This window comes from Bos grunniens, chromosome 13 (assembly GCF_055505025.1).
Source record: "Bos grunniens cultivar Pamir isolate PY7600 chromosome 13, Bosgru_T2T1.0, whole genome shotgun sequence".
Taxonomy (NCBI): domain Eukaryota; kingdom Metazoa; phylum Chordata; class Mammalia; order Artiodactyla; family Bovidae; genus Bos; species Bos grunniens.
The window spans coordinates 15,939,525-15,958,037 of NC_141177.1; the positions used below are offsets into that span (position 1 = coordinate 15,939,525).

The following is an 18,513-nucleotide window of genomic DNA, read 5'->3' on the forward strand; positions in this document are numbered from 1 at the left end:
GCTGCTGCCTGCTGCCAAGTCGCTCCAGTCGTGTCCAACTCTGTGCGACCCCATGGACTGCAGCCTACCAGGCTTCTCCGTCCATGGGACTCTCCAGGCAAGAACACTGGAGTGGGTTGCCATTTCCTTCTCCAATGCGTGAAAGTGGAAAGTGAAAGTGAAGTCACTCAGTTGTGTCTGACTCTTAGCGACCCCATGGACTGCAGCCTACCAGGCTCCTCCATCCATGGGATTTTCCGGGCAACAGTACTGGAGTGGGGTGCCATTGCCTTCTCCCTGCGGAATACTATGAAGCAGTTAAAAAGAATGCAGATATATTATTCCATTGTACTGGCATGAAAACACCTCCAAGATATATTATTGAGTGAAAAAAAAAACCCTACAGAATAATGTGTCTAGTATATACCAGTTACATAAAAAACAAAGCAAACAAAAGTCAGAAACTAGCTCTATAGTTCATCAAGTCTACAAACACATAGGTAAATGAGAAAAATGCCTGGAAGGAAATATATCAATTGTGGAAGGAAATACATCAATCGTGGAAGGAAGGAAAGGAGGGAGAGAGGAAGGAAAGGATTTTTATAACTCTATGTTGTTTGATTTTTATAAGAAGCATGTATTTGCATTCTTAAAAACACTAAAGTCTGTTTAACACACACACACACAGTGGGAAAATGTGTTAAAATGATCACCCTACTGGTGCAGGGTTCAGGGTCCCTTTTCAAAGAGCTGTGACATCTGGGATCTTGTCTAATTCTTGCCACACCGCCTTGAGGGCAAGTATTCAAAACCCATTTTATAGATTAAGCAACTGAACCCAGGGAGGTGAAACAAGCTCTTCAAGGTCACATACAGGACCGAAGGACCGAGGGGCCTCTGAACCTTGGACCCAAGCCCAGCACTCTTTCTAACCTGGAGGGGTGGGAGTGCACCAGGGCAGGGTGGTGGACTGTGCGTGGATGCTTTGCAGCAGCCCATTGTCAGCTCACAGAACCTCTGAAAAGCCTCTTTCGCAAAGGGAAACGGGGCTCAGGGGAGAAGGGAATGGAAGACAAGTGGAAAAGGAGGGCTGATGCACCGCCGCCCACGACAAAATCACACATCATGATGTACCGCCCACTGAGTGGGAGGGACCTGCCGAGTCACCCGGTAAATGACATGTAGGAAGGAGCCCCACAGGGCAGCGTCCCCCAAGCCTGAGACTTCAGGCCTCTCTCACAGGGGCTGCTCACCCTGGGTTCTGGCTGCGTTGTTTGCAGCTGAGGGGTTCTGGGGACGCCTCTCTGCTCAGTCTCAGGGCGCTCTGTAACCAGGCCAGAAAGGGACCTGTGCTTCTCAGAGGGTTCTAGAATCTAAGGGGCAACAAACATAAACCCTAATACCCACCAGTGTGGTAAGTGCCTCCACCCCTCCGTTCTTTCACTGGCTGCTTTAGCACCAACTGTCTGGAGGATGTGGGAAGGCAGGAGACCAGAGGGACCCAAGAAACACGGCTGGGTCCCTCCAAGGACAGGCAGAAGGGATTCATATTCAGGGAGGCACCAGCGCTTACCAAAGGCAACACATCTCAGCTGCACAGAGAGCAGGCATGAGCCCTCAGAGCATGCTCAAGGAAGAGGGCTTCGGCCAAACCACAGATCCTCCTTTCACTCTTACAACTTACAGCTGCCACAAGGCTGTGAAGCCACAGGGACAAGAGCCTGGATTCTGGGAGTTCTGATCCCAGCTCTCCTCCCTTGCTCAAGTTTCTGAACCTCACTGGTCTCAGTTTCCCCATCTGTAAAATGAGTATTATTATCCCTGCCTCTTGGGTATTATGATATCTGGATAATAGGACATATAATCATGATAACATAATTAAATACTACTAACAAGTACAGGGTATCCAAAAAATCTGGAAACAGATTATATGAATGTATGTATGTGTTCATATTTATTTATTCATCTGCTTTACAGACTGGAAATGTCCCAGTCAACGTTGTGTACATCTGTCTATTTCCAGACTTTCTGGACACTCTTTATATAAATATACTTTTATATAATCATAATTTTATATAAATGTATATAATAAAACATAGTAATAATATAATGAAACATACTAATCACTCACACAGTATGAGGGACCACGTCAAGAACTTACAGGTATTCTCTACTTTAATGCTCAGAGCAAGCCCTGGAGGTGGATGCTATTATTAGCCCCATTTTACAGAAGCAGACACTAAGGTACAGGGAGCTGAAGAGACTTGCCTACTTGCCAGGGTCACCGAGGGAATAACTGACAAAACGAGTTTGAGACCCAGGTCATCCAACCTCAGAGCCTACTTATGCTGTTTTCCACCTGTCTAACCCATCTACCTCTGCAGTGAAGACCCAATAAAAGGAACCAGTTCCCGGGCACAGAGAAGGGGCTTAGGAAATGCAGGGTCCTCTGAGTACTGAGCTCCTGGAAGAGAGAAACCAGATCCAATTGGTTTACCACTCTATCTGGAATTGTAATACACAAGACATAGGCTGGCAGTCAATATTAGTGTGAGGGAAGGAAAATAAGTATGTATTAGCCAAAGGCTGGCATTATTGTCTAAAAAAAAGTCTCATATTCCAGCGCCTTTCCTAGGAACATCCACCTCCTAAGACGCCTGGGGCTGCCCAAAGGTGGGCGAGGAGGGTCAGACCCACCCTGCTCTCCCCTCCACGGCACAGAACCCAGAATCCAAGGGGCCCAGGAGGCCACCCACCAACCAGGCCCAGGAGTGGCCTACCTTCTTCAGCGTCGTTCCTAAGCGAGGCCTCCAGGAGGGCCACACTGGCCTCGAAGGACACCTTCTTTCGCCGGCCGCCCGTGCTGCGCTTCCGCTCATGCTTGCGCTTGCGATGCTGCAGGTCCTGCTCATACTGCGCCCACTTCTTCAGCTGCTGGGCCCGGCGCTTCTGGGCTGCGCGCAGCCGCTCCAACGTGGGCACCTTCTCCAGCAGCTGCAGTTCGGTCAGCAGGTCCACGTGGCTGGCCATGGCCTCCGCGCCTCCCTGCGCCCTGGCTGGGGGCTAGCGCGGCGCGCCAGGGGCCGGGGCAGCATGCGGGCTCCTACGGGGCTGGGGCGGCATGCTGGGGCCTGTGGCAGGGAGCGGGAGAGACACAGATGGACATGGCGTCACACTCAAAACTCCGATCTGATGACGTCACCCAGTCCCACCTTCCAAACGTTTCCCCCGCCCCCTATTTTATTGTCTTCCTTCCTTATTTCTTTTTAACTGAGATATAATTGACCTCTAACATTGTGTAAGTTTCAACTGTACAACCGTGTTGATTTGACATACTTATATATTGCAATATGATTACAACTGTTAGTTAACACCTCCATCACAGTCATACAATAATCCTTACTTTTGGTGGTCGTATTATAATTTCATATAAGGTTGTTCTATTGTTACAACACATACAGGAGTTTATTGTTATAACATGGAAGGGGTTTATTGTTATTTTTAAAGGAGCGAGTACTGTATTTTAAATGTCTCTGTATTAATTTATCACCTGGTAAATATGGGCAGATATAACCTACAGAAACACAAGCTCTTTGGGAACCTCATTCTGAAGAGTCCAGTAGTTAAGAATCCACCTTCCAATGCAGGGGACGCAGGTTTGATCCCTGGTTGGGGGACTAAGATCCCGCATGCCACAGGGCAACTAAGCCCGCATGAGGCAACTGAAGAGAAGCTCCAGTGTGGCAAAGAAGATCACCCACACTGTGTCTAAGACATGATGCTCCCCAGCAGTGCTATTGGTAAGGAGCCTGCCTGCCAAAGCAGGAGACCTAAGAGATGCAGGTTCTATCCCTGGGCCGGGAAGATCCCCTGGAGGAGGGCCTGGCAACCCACTCCAGTATTCTTGCCTGGAGAATCCCGAGGACAGAGAAGCTTGTCAGGCTACAGTCCATGGGGACACAAAGAGTTGGACATGACTGAACAACAACAACAACCCCCACTTTACGGATGTGCCCCAGTTTGCTTATTCATTCACTCACTGAAGATCATCTAAGTTGTCTCCAGCCTGGGGCTAATACATTCACGCACAGGTTTTTGTGTGAACATGAGTTTTCATTTCTCTGGAGTAAATGCCCAAGAGTACAACTGCTGGGTTGTACAGTAATTACATGTTTAGTTTTATAAGAAACTGTCAAACTGTTTTCCAGAGTGGCTGTACCATTTTTCATTCCCTCCAGCCATCTATGAGTGATCCAGTTTCTCTGCCAGAACTTGGCATGCTCAGTGTTTTAGCCACTTAGATAGATACTCCTTTTTAAAAGTAAGGAGCTCAGAGGAGTTGAATTCACAACCATGCTGTATCATCATGAGGGCAGGAACTCACTAGGAGCTAAGGGACCATCTATTTATTTTTCCCTACTTCCTCAAGGAATCAAACAGTGAAACCTGCCCTGTGATGAGTCCTGGTTCAGAGATGGATCAAGAATCAGCTCTGCCTTCTAGGAAACACCACATCTACTGGTCTGTCATGGTGTCATCTACCTATAAATTAACCTGATCCTTCTGATGACCTAATGAGACCAGGTACTATTCTGATCCCTATTTCAGATAAGGAAATTGAGACACAGAGAGACTACCGAATCCCACACAGCTAGAAAATGGATGAGCTATTCTGGCTGGGGTTATCAGGAAAGGCTCTCCAAAGTAGGAAGCAATTGATTTGAATCTCCAAGGATGAGCAGGAGTTCACTCGCTGAGGAGGGCAGACATGAGCTGAGAAGGAGCTTCCCAATGTTCAAAGGCACGTAGACGAGCTGAACACCATGAAGGGAATTCTGGGAGACAACACATACAAACCTGGCTTGAGGGACTTCCCTGGTGGCCCAGTGGTTAAGAATCCACCTTGCAATGCAGGGGACGTGGGTTCAATCCCTGGTCTAGGAACTAAGACCCTACATTCTGTGGAGCGACTAAGCCTGTTCACTGCGACTACTGAAGCCTGAGCACTCCGGATCCCATATGCCACAACTAGAGAACGCGTGCACAGCAGCAGAAGATCCTGCATGATGCGATAAAGATCCTGTGCGCCACAACTAGGAACCGATACAGCCAAACAAATAAATATTAAAAAATAAAATAAAAACATGGCCAGAAGTGGATGGGGCTGCCCAGCCCAAGGGAATAGAAGTCTTGGAGGAAGCAGTGAGTAACTTTTGGTTCAAGGCCAGACAGCCAGAAAGTCCCCCATGGTCCACATCATATTTTGTTTGCTTGGTTGATTTGGGGTCCACACTGTATTTTATGGTATTGTCATTCACTGCTAATATTTAAACCTTGAAGATTTTATATCCAAAATCAGATTTTCAGCCTTTCTTAAAACATCTCAGTAGCTGGCCAAGCTGAGCTCACATGGCAACGATCAGCTGGTACTGAGTAGGACTGCCCAATTTAGATGGGGGCACATCTCATTTTCCATAGTGCCCACAGCCTCCCATTACTCCCATCTGACCTCCGTCACTAACTGGCATCACTTGCTAGCTCCTATAGGATTTACCTGGTGGCCTGATGGTAAAGAATCTGCCCACTAATGCAGGAGACACAAGAGACACAGGTTCGATTCTTAGGTCAGGAAGATCTCCTGGAATAGGAAATTGGAACCCATTCCAATATTCTTGACTGGGAAACCCCATGGACAGCAGACTACAGTCAGTGGAGTCACAAGAGTTGGACACGACTTAGTGACTAAACCACCACCACCACCTCCACCATTAGCTCCTATGATCATTTCACAGGTCCTGCCTTAGGCGAAATATCCACAGGTCCAATACGCACAAGAAAGAGAAGGCAGTCTGTGAGTCTCCTCAATAAAGACCAGGATCAACGTACAGGGGAGTGGTGGTGTGCACCCCAAAACAGGCACCTGGCCTCCAGAGCTGTCCAACAAGCAACTGAACAAGGGCTTGTGGTCCAGTGGCTGTCTTTGGAGGTGGCAAATTCCCCATCACTCACTGGAGAATAAAATTTCCACTGATGTCAGATCAGCCTAAGCATTCTGTACATCTTCTTTCAGCCGTAAGAGTCTGTACACAGATGGTTACCCATTTCTTCATTATTGAATATTCACTGATCACCTACTAATTGGAAAGTGCCAAAACATGCAATAAACTGTGGAAAATTCTGAAAGAGATGGGAATACCAGTCCACCTGACCTGCCTCTTGAGAAACCTGTATGCAGTTCAGGAAGCAACAATTAGAACTGGACATGGAAAAACAGACTGGTTCTAAATAGGAAAAGGAGTACGTCAAGGCTGTATATTGTCACCCTGCTTATTTAACATATATGCAGAGTACATCATGAGAAACGCTAGGCTGGAGGAAGCACAAGCTGGAATCAAGATTGCTGGGAGAAATATCAATAACCTCAGATATGCAGATGACACCACCCTTATGACAGAAAGTGAAGAGCAACTAAAGAGCCTCCTGATGACAGTGAAAGTGGAGAGTGAAAAAGTTGGCTTAAAGCTCAACATTCAGAAAACTAAGAGCATGGCACCCGGTCCCATCACTTCATGGCAAATAGATGGGGAAACACTGGAAATAGTGGCTGACTTTATTTTTCTGGGCTCCAAAATCACTGCAGATGGTGACTGCAGCCATGAAATTAAAAGACACTCTTTGGAAGGAAAGTTATGACCAACATAAACAGCATATTAAAAAGCAGAGACATTACTTTGTCAACAAAGGTCCATCTAGTCAAGGCTATGGTTTTTCCAGTGGTCATGTATGGATGTGAGAGTTGGACTATAAAGAAAGCTGAAAAAAAAGAAAAAGGAAAGCTGAGCGCCAAAGAATTGATGTTTTTGAACTGTGGTGTTGAAGAAGACTTTTGAGACCCTTGGACTGCAAGGAGATCCAACCAGTCCATCCTAAAGGAGATCAGTCCTGGGTGAGCACTGGAAGGACTGATGTTGAAGTTGAAACTCCAATACTTTGGCCACCTGATGCAAAGAGCTGACTCATTTGAAAAGACCCTGATGCTGGGAAAGACTGAGGGTAGGAGGAGAAGGGGATGACAGAGGGTGAGATGGTTGGATGGCATCACCGACTCAATGGACATGGGTTTGGGTGGACTCCGGGAGTTGGTGATGGACAGGGAGGCCTGGCGTGCTGCGGTTCATGGGGTTGCAGAGAGTCGGACACGACTGAGCAACTGAACTGAACTGAAAAACTCGCTAAGACTGAAGATAGGAATAGTCACATCAATCACTCTATCAAAGCCTTTAATCCTTTTCTAAGAACCTCCCCAGCCATTGTCCCAGCCAAGTGTTTCCCTAAGTGTAGAAAGAGAACCCATTCCAAGGGAATTTACAAAAGTTCAGGACAAGATTTAATAAAACATGGACTCAAAGACAGCAAGCTACCTCCCTTTCACTTGTTTTTTTAATAATCAATTTTCTCTTTAGAAGAAAGTTATCAGTTGGGTGCTAATAGATCTTTAACATTTTTATAACATGTCAGTTTCCCTTATAAACAAAGAGAAAGTCAGCCTCAGACTCATAGCCTTGGGCAAGCGAGAGTATTTACGATAGAATGTAATGACAGTGATTTTTTTCCCCTGTGGATCTGGTTTCACAGTTACTGTTTATTTATGGTGGTGATATAAAATTTCCTTTTTAAATAAATCTTCTTTATTTCCCTTGGAAATCCTGCAAGGGAGTAGCAAAGAAAAATTAAAGAATGATGGCATTTAATGCTGGCAAAAATTGTGATTGACGTTTGGGAATCCCTCACCTGGTCACTGATCCTCAATAACAACAATCTGACAAAAGAAGCCCTCTTAAGAGCTCATTATTTCAGCTGACAAATATTCACTGAACATCTGTCACATGCCAGACAGCTAGGGATACAGCAAGGTAAAGACAGGGATGGTCCCTGCCCATTGGATGGATGACAAAACAGAGGTACAAGGGAGTGGAGGACACATTCACAGGAAACAAAGACTGAGCAGTAACTTGAATCCTCAGCCCAACTCCCAGTATAGTGCTCCCTCCTTGAGCCCCAGGGTGGAGCGCCCCATGCAGACAGGAGACACTGCTATGCCTTCCCTGGCTTGGACAGTCTGCTTGAGTAAAGGAATTAAGGGCAGTTGCCCAGCCCCCTGGAGAAAGCTGAGGACAGTGCCTCCCAAGGGCCAAGAAAGGGGGTCAGGGCACACTTCTCTGACTTTGCTCTGTCAGCCCCCAACTGGCTCGCCCCTCTGGGTTCCCTGGAGCTGGGGCTCCAGGACAGCTCCCTCTTGACTGCTGGTTTTCAGGTGACCTAGTTTCCCCCAATAGACCCACACCTCCTCCCACCCCCGTCTAAGAAAACCCTGCTTGGTCTAATTAAAGAATTGCCATCAGTGCTGCTAACACAGCAGCCAGGCAGCCCCCAAGGCAGGGCACTGGCCTGGGTGCTGGGGCAGCCCGCAGAAGTACTGGCTCCTATGAGCTGTGGAATGGCCCCCTTGTGAGATCCAGTGTATCTGCCCATATTTCCAGAGATAGCGCTGGTTGGTGATGGGGACACAGCCCAAACTGCCAGGACGTGGGAGAAGTAATGGCCTCAACTCTAAGAGTAGGGGAGTTTTTATTTAACTTCTGACTGCAATTTCCAGCATGCAGGATTTTAGTTCCCCCACCAGGGATAGAACCTGGGTCCCCAACAGTGGAAGCATGGAGCCCTAACCACTGGACCGCCAGGGAATTCCAGCAATCCTCAACTCTTAAAGGGGATCCTCAAGAAGGAGCTCATTTGAAGGAAAACCAGCTCCGGAGACATATTGAGCCCAGAGTGTTGCAGGAGCAGCCAGATGGACCATCTTGCAGAGAACTGGGCACATGGGGACGCAAGGCAACCAAATGTCTGCGCTGAAGAGGCGGGTAGGGGAAGGGGTCCGCAGAGGCCAGGCTGGGTTAGGTCATCCAGGAAGTGTGTGCACTTTAAGAAGAGAAATCAGAAGTAAGGGGGAAATAAGGTAGGGCACTTAATTATTCCAACCAATAGCTGTGTGAGGTCTGGGTGGATGAGCCAAAACAGCCCTGGTGTGGGCAGCCCCAGGTCTTCAGGGCAAGGCCCTTCACTCTCAGTGAGCCCAGACAGACAACTAGAATGAGCCTCGATTCAGCCTCCGGTTGCCGTCTGACAAAGCTGAACTTGATACCTGTTGGTAAACGGCAATGTAGAGAAGCAAGGGCTGCGCTCCGGAGAGCTGAGCCTTGAGGGCAAATGCGAGGAAGCCTGTGGGGGGATTGGGGACCAGGTGGGGGTGCACCTCACTTCCCTCCTCCAAAGTGAAAAGAAGGCTATTACAGGAATGCTGTTTGGGGGATGATACGTCTCTGAAAAAACAAGAAGAGGAAGAAAGACATGGGCCCATCGAAAGGCTCGGTTTGGTAGTGCTTTCTGTAGTTCCCCCAGTATCACTCCATGCTGGGCCCTGATTAGCCACAGCCCATGAGCGATGGTTTAAGCTCAGCCAGAGTGATTGGCCAGGGGTAGGGACATGACCTAAGCTGGACCAATCAGAAGCTCTCTCTTCTCACCGCCCAAGAAGTGGAAGTGTGAACCCCCATTGCCGCTGTAAATCATCTTGCTCCCAGCCATGCAGGAAGCCGGCCTTTGGATAAAGCCAATACTTGGGAGTCAGAGGAGAGAAACAGGGTCCTTTAATTTAGGGACCTCTGGACTTTATCCCTGTTATTATTTAAGCCAATTGAATTGAATTTTGATATTTGTGGCCAAAAGCACCCTAACAGATATTAATGCTACTTTTAGGGATACACGAATGGGAGCCCCAGGAGGCGATGTTGCCTGAAGCAGGACAGTGGTCTCTTGCTGGGCTGTATCACCAGACACCTCCACTTCCCCTAAAAGGGCCGTTTATGGTCTTCTGACCCAAGCTGAGGACTGGCCTTGAAGAAGGGCTGGGGAAGGTCAACACCAGGTTCCCACAGCAGTCCACCCCGAGGTGGGACCCAGGCCTTGCGACGCCTCCAGCCGAGAGTAGCGGCTGCCTGACACAAATTTGGACTCGAGCCTAGAGCCTTGAGAAAAACAACACGAAGGAAGGTGAATTCAAATTGAAGAGACTTTAAAACATGAGTCAGACGGTGTCTCAAAGTTCACGCTGTTAGAAGAAAACGTTAAGGTTTTTTTTTTTTTTTTCTTTCTTGTTCTTCAGCTATTCTTCTCCACACAATATTGGCAGCACCCTGGAGGAAGGCCGTGAGTGCTTGCGCCTCATGCTTCCTGTAGCACTGAGCACGAGGGAAAAAGGGAAACAAAACACTGCACCGGCTTTCCCTCCTCGGAGCTCACTTGGGACCCACTTTCGCTCCTAAAGGATACACACCCCCGCCCTCCCACAACACACTGCTTTGAATAATAGCGTCATTTCCTCTTTCCTGCCCACCCCCACCCCACCCCACCCCCCAATATAAAAATGCTGTACGTGTGAGCAAAGAGACTTCTAGGGCCCTTGGTGCTCCAAATATCTGAATTAGAAATTATTAGCCTTGTCCTCCCCACCAACCCCATTCTCGTGGGATTCTGCAGACTGTTTTACTCCTGCTGTCATGAACCTTCTAGATTGCGGGCACAGTCTCCTAGACAGACATTCCAATTTAAAAACCTGTTGTAGGACTTGGGTCTTCAAGGGTCTGTTCCTTAACTCTGCCTCTCCCAGCTGTACTCCTTCATTCAGAGCTGAGTGGTGATCCTGGGCTTGGCCTTCATTTGTCACTGTACTCTGAAGCCCATTTACTACAACCCGATTTGGCAAGACCTTGGAGGAAGAGTGGTTGGATGGCATTACCAACTCAATGGACATGAGTTTGAGTAAACTCCAGGAGTTGATGATGGACAGGGAGGCCTGGAGTGCTGCAGTCCATGGAGTCGCAAAGAGTTGGACATGACTGAGCGACTGAACTGAACTGGAGGAGAAGGATGGAGGAGAGGGCAAGATGGCAGAACTTGAAAACCACAAGTTCAACAAGAACAGAGTGCTGAATCAACTAAAGCACCTTGAGCTTTCAGGAAGAGAATCGTGTCCAGCATTGAGATAATAGCCCAGATGACCTCTATCTGAACTGGCTGGACCACACTGGGAATATAGGAGCAGGCCTTAATAAAAGCCATGAATGAAAGGATTAGCATTGTTCTCTAGAGGGCAGAGTTGTGATCATAGGCAAAGTGAAGAAGGATCACCCTGGAACTTCCCTAAAAGTCTAGTGGTTAAGACTCCATGCTTCTACTGCAGGAGGTACAGGTTCAATCCCTGGCTGGGGAACTAGAGATCCCATATGGGGAGTGACACAGCAAAAAAAAAAGAAGAAGGAAGAAGTAGGATCAGCCTGGAATGAGGAAAAACTGTCTCAACACCAGCAATTCAACAAAGTCCAGCCATGGTGTGATGCTGGGGTCCCTGCCACCGAGAACTCCAGTGGCCACTCGTGAGGCTGCTGAGAGAAAGTCCATATTGGGCTGGAGGGGGGACTGTGGGATCCAGTGAGCCCCAGTCCCAGCCTGGCAGAGAGATCATCTCTATTAGGAGGAAGACTCTATCATGTATATTTGCTGCCCACGAGCCTAGCTGGAAGAACCATTCCAAATAGATATTGATCGGTGATATTTTAGATTCTTTCTACCTGTGTAGGTGAGACAGCTGTCTCAGACTCAGCTCCAAGAAAACTTCAAAGGAAGCCACAGCTCAAATGGGCAAAGGAAAACCTGTGAACACACCCATCTTCCATGCCGAGCTTCTCCCCATGAATCTGAACCCACAGAGAGGCCCACATACGTATGGGTAAGAATGCCAGTGTGGGGGAGGCTGCAGGGGACAGAACAAAGGTGCCAAAGATGGGGCACATGCAAAGCTGACATGATGTCTACGAACACATTAGTCAGTCACAGTCACGGTGCTAAACCAGCCAGTCTTCTAAAGAAGCTTATGTAATAGCTAAGCACAGGGAAATGGGAGTCAAATTACACATACTGCTCCTCCAGGCTTGGGGGAGTGTGGTCCACCCCCTCCCTTGCAGAGAGATAAAAACTCCCTTTGCAGCTAGAAGGATCATTTTCCAAAGGAGGCCACCTGTGGCCACAGAATGCCCTCCTGGGTTACACATTTATTGAACAGTGGAGGGCTATTCACACTGGTTAAGCCTTGAGGAGCCTCTGCCACCTCTGCCTCCCTCTCTCAGCATGACATCCTTGGCCAAGCTTTCCTCTGTTGTGCCAGCTCTTAGGTTGGTGGTGGCTTCTTGGAGCACTTTGAGGGCAGAGGGTATGAGGCCACGTGTGATGACAGGAGGAATGAATGTGGTGATAGATTAGTAATGTCTGCCACAGATAAAGGAGTGGCTGTGTGGGTACTGAGCAGGCAGCTCTGTTTTACAGAGTGAGTGCCTACTTGGATTTCAACACTTGCCTTCATCCCATTGTTCAAAATCCTCTAGTCTTAAATACAAACATCTAGAGTGTTATCAGATTAAGTAGAAGGGCTCTTCAATATCAGTATATCATTCAACCAAGAACAAAAAATCACAATGGCCTCAAAGGTAGACAAGAGTCAAGATGAGCTTAGGTTCTAATAAGAATTTCTCCAATACCTTGTGCTAGGGGGTAAAATGAAGACCTGTCCTCGATGACTCCATCCCTTAAGTTGAATGGATCCTACTTCTAGGAAGCAGTATGCTGAGCCAACTCAAGCTAAGGATGGCAGCCCCTTTGGAACTGCTACCTCTCCCAATCCTATCCCAAAGATGAGCATCCCATCCTGTAACTGGATGGGGTCCACTCTTGAAGAGGGAGGGGCAGGGAGCACCATCAGCCAGGGATCACTCCTCCATCCTAAGCATCTTGGGCTTCACACCATTACCACCATGAAGGAGGAAGAAGGCTGTTGTCTGCTTCCTAACAAGGTCCCTTTCTCCTCTTCAGAAACCTCAAAGATATCCCTAGCAAGCTGTCGCCTTCCCTTTAGTCAATTAGAAAACAGCTGGGATAGGAATTTTAAAAGTTTTTCATATTGTTTGCTCACGGAGGTTTGGAGAATAATTCCAAGGAAACAAGGACAATGAAAAACAGAGAGTTGGACTCAAAGGAGAAAGTCCTACCCTGGAGGAAGAAACAATGAGAAGGAAAAGAGAGCCATGCAGACAATGGACACCAATTAACTGCACAGTAAGTGCGGGAACTGGGATCCAAACCCAGGCCTGTCTGATTCTATTGTCTAGGTACCTAAAAGAACAAGGAAGGACTTCCCCTGTGGCCCAGTGGTTAAGAATCTGCCTTCCAGTGCAGGGCACATGAGTTTGATCCCTGGTCAGGGAACTAAGATCCCACATGCCACAGGGCAACTAAGCCTACAGGCCACAGCCAGTGAGCCCATGTGCTCTAGAGCCCTTGAGCAGCAACTGGAGAAAGTCTATGTACCACAACAAAGACCCAGCCTGGCCAAAAAGAATCACAACTGCTTTTAAACAACTTCCTCATGAAATGTAAGAAGATTTCAGGAAATCCAGGGTGTTGATGATTAAGGAGATAAGAGGACATTTCAACTAATAAACCAGATAGATCAACTGGTAGTAAAACAAATACTTGCTGAAATCAGTATAGAATTTAAAAAATGTGCTTAATGTAACTAAACATAAGCATCACAGAATGTATAAAATATGTAGATGAAATGAACCCAGAGATAAATAATGCAGGGTTATAATGGCAGCTTCTGTGCACAACGTATTTTTCCATGGGTCCAATTCGTTATATGTAACATCTCTTGGAGTCACTGCACCAACTCTGTAATGTAGGTCTTGTTCTCATTTCAAAGGGGAAAAAACTGAGACTCAGGTTAAGGAACCTGTAAGGAGTGCTATTTCAGTTGTTTATGGCTGGTATCTCTTCTGATTGATCAATCATATGCTATGATGGTTAAGTATTTTTTTTTATCATCTCTCCTGCTTGAAAATAAAAGAGAAAATGTCAGACAGGAAAGATGGCCCACAAAAGCACGACTAAGAGCAAGAAAAGGAGTCCTTGCAGGAAAATAAATGAAATCTACGCAGAGTACAGATAATCGATTACAGTCATAACTTCCCTTACTGTTGGAGTTGTCATCACCTTTGGAGGCTTAGGCAGGAAATACATGTATCTCATCCTGAATTTCATAAAATCTGCCTTCCAAACCCTGTGAGCTCAGCCCCCTCTGACTAGTGTTCCCTTTCTTGGTGAGTACTTTCTCATTTTCACTTCACCCAACAGCTCCCAAACCAGATTCATAACAGCAACTGTCCTCTCTCCTCTGCTCTCTGTGAGATGAAACTGTCAGTAGAATAAATCAGGAAGTTTCCAGACACTCTGCATTTTGGTAAATGAAGTTTCTGTCCAGCATACAGGCTTTGAAGTCTCTCCGTATGGGATTTGTGACCTTGCAGGTCACCATGCAGAGAGAAGCAAGCTGTAGTTGACTGCCTTTACATTACTTTCATTCCTCCCCTCTTTGATCTCCAGCCAAAGTCCCTTCACTTTGATTCCCTCCTCTTGGCTCCTCTTGGGTGTGCAGAACTCCAAGCATATCTCTGCTTCCCCCTCTGACCAGCTTTATTTCTGTTTAAAATTCTCCATAAGCCATAGATTCAATCCCATGAAAGTGATATTACTCCCACAATTGAATGTATCTCCTTGTGTTGAAATCTCAGGTTCACTTTGTTAGCGACTGGGGTCTACTCTACACTCAGAGCCCTAATATTATTTCAACCCTCTCATCATGTTCTCCAGCAAATTACCAAACTCTCTCTCTATATTTTGTGCTTAACTGTCATCAACAAGTAACCAATCTCAAGATTTTCTTCTAGTAATTTTCTCCTCTAATTCAATTCCACTTTTAATTTAAAGCTGCTTTCATTTAGCCAGTCAACAAACATTTATTGCCATCAACTATGTGCTAGTCAGAAAAGCAAGGGGTCCTAATGTTCCCTTAGTAAACAAAATTATTGATCAGAAAAGTTCTGCTCTAGTAAAAGCAGAGTAACTCTTATAGGATACATCCCCTCACATTTAACTATTGTGAACTCTATGCACCACACACACACTACCTATTGGAAGGCACTAGTCAGTCAGTCCACGGGGTTGCAAAGAGTCAGACACGACTTAGCGACTGAACAACAGCAAGATTTATTCAGCCACAAGCAGATAGAAACTGAAAGGCAGTCAACACTTGATAGAAATTTGCACTAGGCAAATTCTGTGTTTTTGTAGCTTTTTACCCAAGAGCAGTCCCCACTCAGCGTTGTACATGGTGGCTACAACTTGGATGAAAACCTTTGCTCTTATTGTTTGAGGAATTAAAGGACAGAGTTCAGGTGACTACAGTTGAAAACTGAGGAGAAAGCATCCCAGAAAAGAGTTCACAGATGGTAGCCCCAAATGCTGAGTATAAATTCTGTCCAAATCTCTCTGAATGATGCATGTGCAGGGCAGGTTCCAAGCCGCCCAACTAGGGCTATAAGAACTGAAGAAAGATTTCAGCTGCTGCCTACCCAGGGGAAATTGAATTTAAAGTTTGTCTGGTCAAGTCAGCTGACTGATTTTTTTTAAAGTCATCACTAGGACTTCCTTGGTGGTCCCATGGGTAAGACTCTTCGCTCCCATAGCAGGGGGCTCAGGTTCCATCCCTGGCCGGGGAACTAGACCCCACAGCATGTCACAACAAAGATCCTGAGAACTGCAACTAAGACCCAGTTCAGCCAAAAAAATAAATGAATAGTCATTATTGTTCTGAGAAATATAATAGAACCTCGAGTCTCTTAAGTCTGACTCATAATATTCAAGATGTAACCTAAAATTTCTAGAAAAAATTTTTTCAGCAAACAGGAAATGGACTTCCCTGGTGGTCCAGGATTAAGGCTTTGTGCTTCCACTGTCGGGAGTGCAGGTTTGATCCCTGGTCAAGGAACTAAGATCCCACATGCCCTTGTGCAGTCAGATTAAAAAAAAAGCACACAGGAAAATATGACTCAAACTCAAGAGGAAAGGCAATCAATAGAGATCTACTTCAGGATGATCCTTTATTTCCTTTAAGGGTATAAAGGAAAATATGCTAGTAATAAATGAGCAAATATGAAATAGGAACTGCAAAACAGAAAGCACAAAAAGAGATGCAAAGCTATTAATCAGATCAGCTAAATCCACACCAACACCTTCCTCTGCATCCATGTGAGTCATGCTTTTCATCAGGGCCAGTTACATAGTTCTAATATCAACTTCAATGACTTTTTTTTTCTGGAGCACCTTCCCAGCGCCAGGTCTTGGGCAAGCTTTGGAGAGCAAAAATATAACATAACATCCTAAACCCTTAAAAAAAAAAAAACAACAAACCCTGATCCTGAAGAGCAGATATTTTCATCTGACGACATCTGTATAGACTACTCGTCACTTCTCATGGCCTCCTTATCTTTCAGGCCTTAAATTGGAAGAAGAGATTGAAGTCCTGCCATGGGCTCTTTCCAGCCTCCAGATCACTCCATCAGGAACCATTTGCCCATATAAAGCACACAGGAATGAAGCACAGGCTGTCAGGTTTAATACACCTCTACGTTCTTCCGTCACAAAAGCGTCCTCCCCTACTGATTAGACAGATCAGGTCTATAAAAAACTCTGGGTGTGGACGTCAAAGAGGGGCCATGGGGAGGCACTTGCCATTATAACATCTCTTCATACAGCTCCATTAATTCGTGTTCTGCTTTTTCAAAACCTGTTAGGAAAGAGGGTCTCAAACTTGGCTACATGTTGGAATTACCTGGAAATGTTGGGAAATTATATTAAGATCCAGAGCAAGACTACTATATATCCACCAGAATGGCCTTTTTTTAAAAAGACAGAAAATACCAGTCGTTGGCAAGAATTCTTATAAACTGATCAGAAATATAAATTGGTACAGCCACTTAAAAAACTGCTCAAGCAGTATCTTCTACAGTTGAACATATGATGGCCTATACGCCAGCAATTTCATTTGTAGGAATATACTCAACAGAAATTTCTGTATACATTCACCAAAACACATTTATAAGAATGTTAACAGCACTATTTGTATAATAATCTCAAAGTACAAACTATTCAAAATGTCCACCAACTTGAGTCTGGAAAAAAAACTTATGGTGTACTCACAGTGGAACATAGTCCAGAAGCCCGGATGAGTAATACACAATTACACACCACAATCTGGATTTCTCACACTGTTAACCAAAATAAGCCAAACACAAAAATGCATACTATATGATTCCATTTATGTAAAGTTCAACAGGCAAAAAGAATCTATGTTATTATCAATCAAAGTCACGGTTTTGGGGTAGGAGTGACTGGGAAGGCACATAAGAAAGGCTTTTAGAACAATGGTAATATTCTGGTTGGTTTGTTTTGGCCACACCATGCAGCATGTGGGATCTTAGTTCCCCGACCAGGGATCAAACCCATGCCCCCTGCAATGGAACCTCAGGGTTTTAACCACTGAACCGGCAGGGAACTACTAATATAGGGAAGTCCTACATTGTATGGGTTACCTGGGCATGTTCAATCTGTGAAAATTCATTCACTTAGAATATGTGTGTGAGTGAAATGAAAGTCGCTCAGTCATGTCCAACTCTTTGCAACCCCCCCATACAGTCCATAGAATTCTCCAGCCCAGAATACTGAGTGGGTAGCTGTGCCCTTCTCCAAGGGATCTTCCCAACCCAGGGATCGAACCCAGGTCTCCCACATTGCAGGCAGATTCTTTACTAGCTGAGCCACAAGGAAAGCCCTAGGATATGTGCACTTTCCTGTATCTGCTTTACCTTAACAAAATATTACAATTTAAAAAATACAGGGTCCCATCTCAAGAGATTCTAATTTACTTGCAGCCCGGCTTTGAAAAAAATTTTTCTCCAAACTTTAAACTTTTTATTTTGCATTGGGATAGAGCAGATGAACAATGCTGTGGTAGCTTCAGGTGAACAGTGAAAAGACTCAGCCATACACACACATCAGGCCTTGAAATTTTTAAAAAGCTCCCCAGGTGTGTCTAATGTGCATCCAAGAACCACTGTGTTAGAACCTGGCAACCCTCTTCACTGTTTATTTCTTGGAGCAGAAAGTGCTGCTGGTTCTCCAGAAAGTTTAAAGCAGTGTGGTTTCTGTAGAAGACTAGTAGCTCCAGAGGAGGTTAATAGATATTACATGGAAAAAGAGTTCTGTGGTGAAATAAACAATTTTTAAAATTTTAATGATTAACTTTCATTGAACACTTACTACATTCCTAGAACTAGGCTAAATGCTTTATCTACATTATCTCATTTAAGACCACAACAAGTCTGTGAGAAAGGTACTATTAATCCTCATTTTAAAGAAGAGTTAAACTAAAGTTCAGTGTGGTTAAGTAATTACCCAAGGTCACACAGCCAGTAGAATTGATGCTTTTGAACTGTGGTGTTGGAGAGGACTCTTGAGAGTCCCTTGGAC

At 45.7% G+C, this 18,513-nt stretch overlaps 1 protein-coding gene across 3 annotated transcripts in view; it reads right to left on the bottom strand.

Moving 5' to 3' along the window:
- Positions 1-18,513, bottom strand: part of PPP1R16B (protein phosphatase 1 regulatory subunit 16B) — a 108,108-nt gene that overhangs the window by 74,896 nt on the left and 14,699 nt on the right. For all 3 annotated transcript variants that reach the window (XM_086331856.1, XM_086331855.1, XM_086331857.1), the window contains exon 2: positions 2,760-3,110. In XM_086331856.1, the coding sequence (XP_086187982.1) occupies positions 2,760-3,009 (250 nt within the window). In that variant the 5' untranslated portion in view covers positions 3,010-3,110. The remainder of the gene's footprint in view (positions 1-2,759; positions 3,111-18,513) is intronic.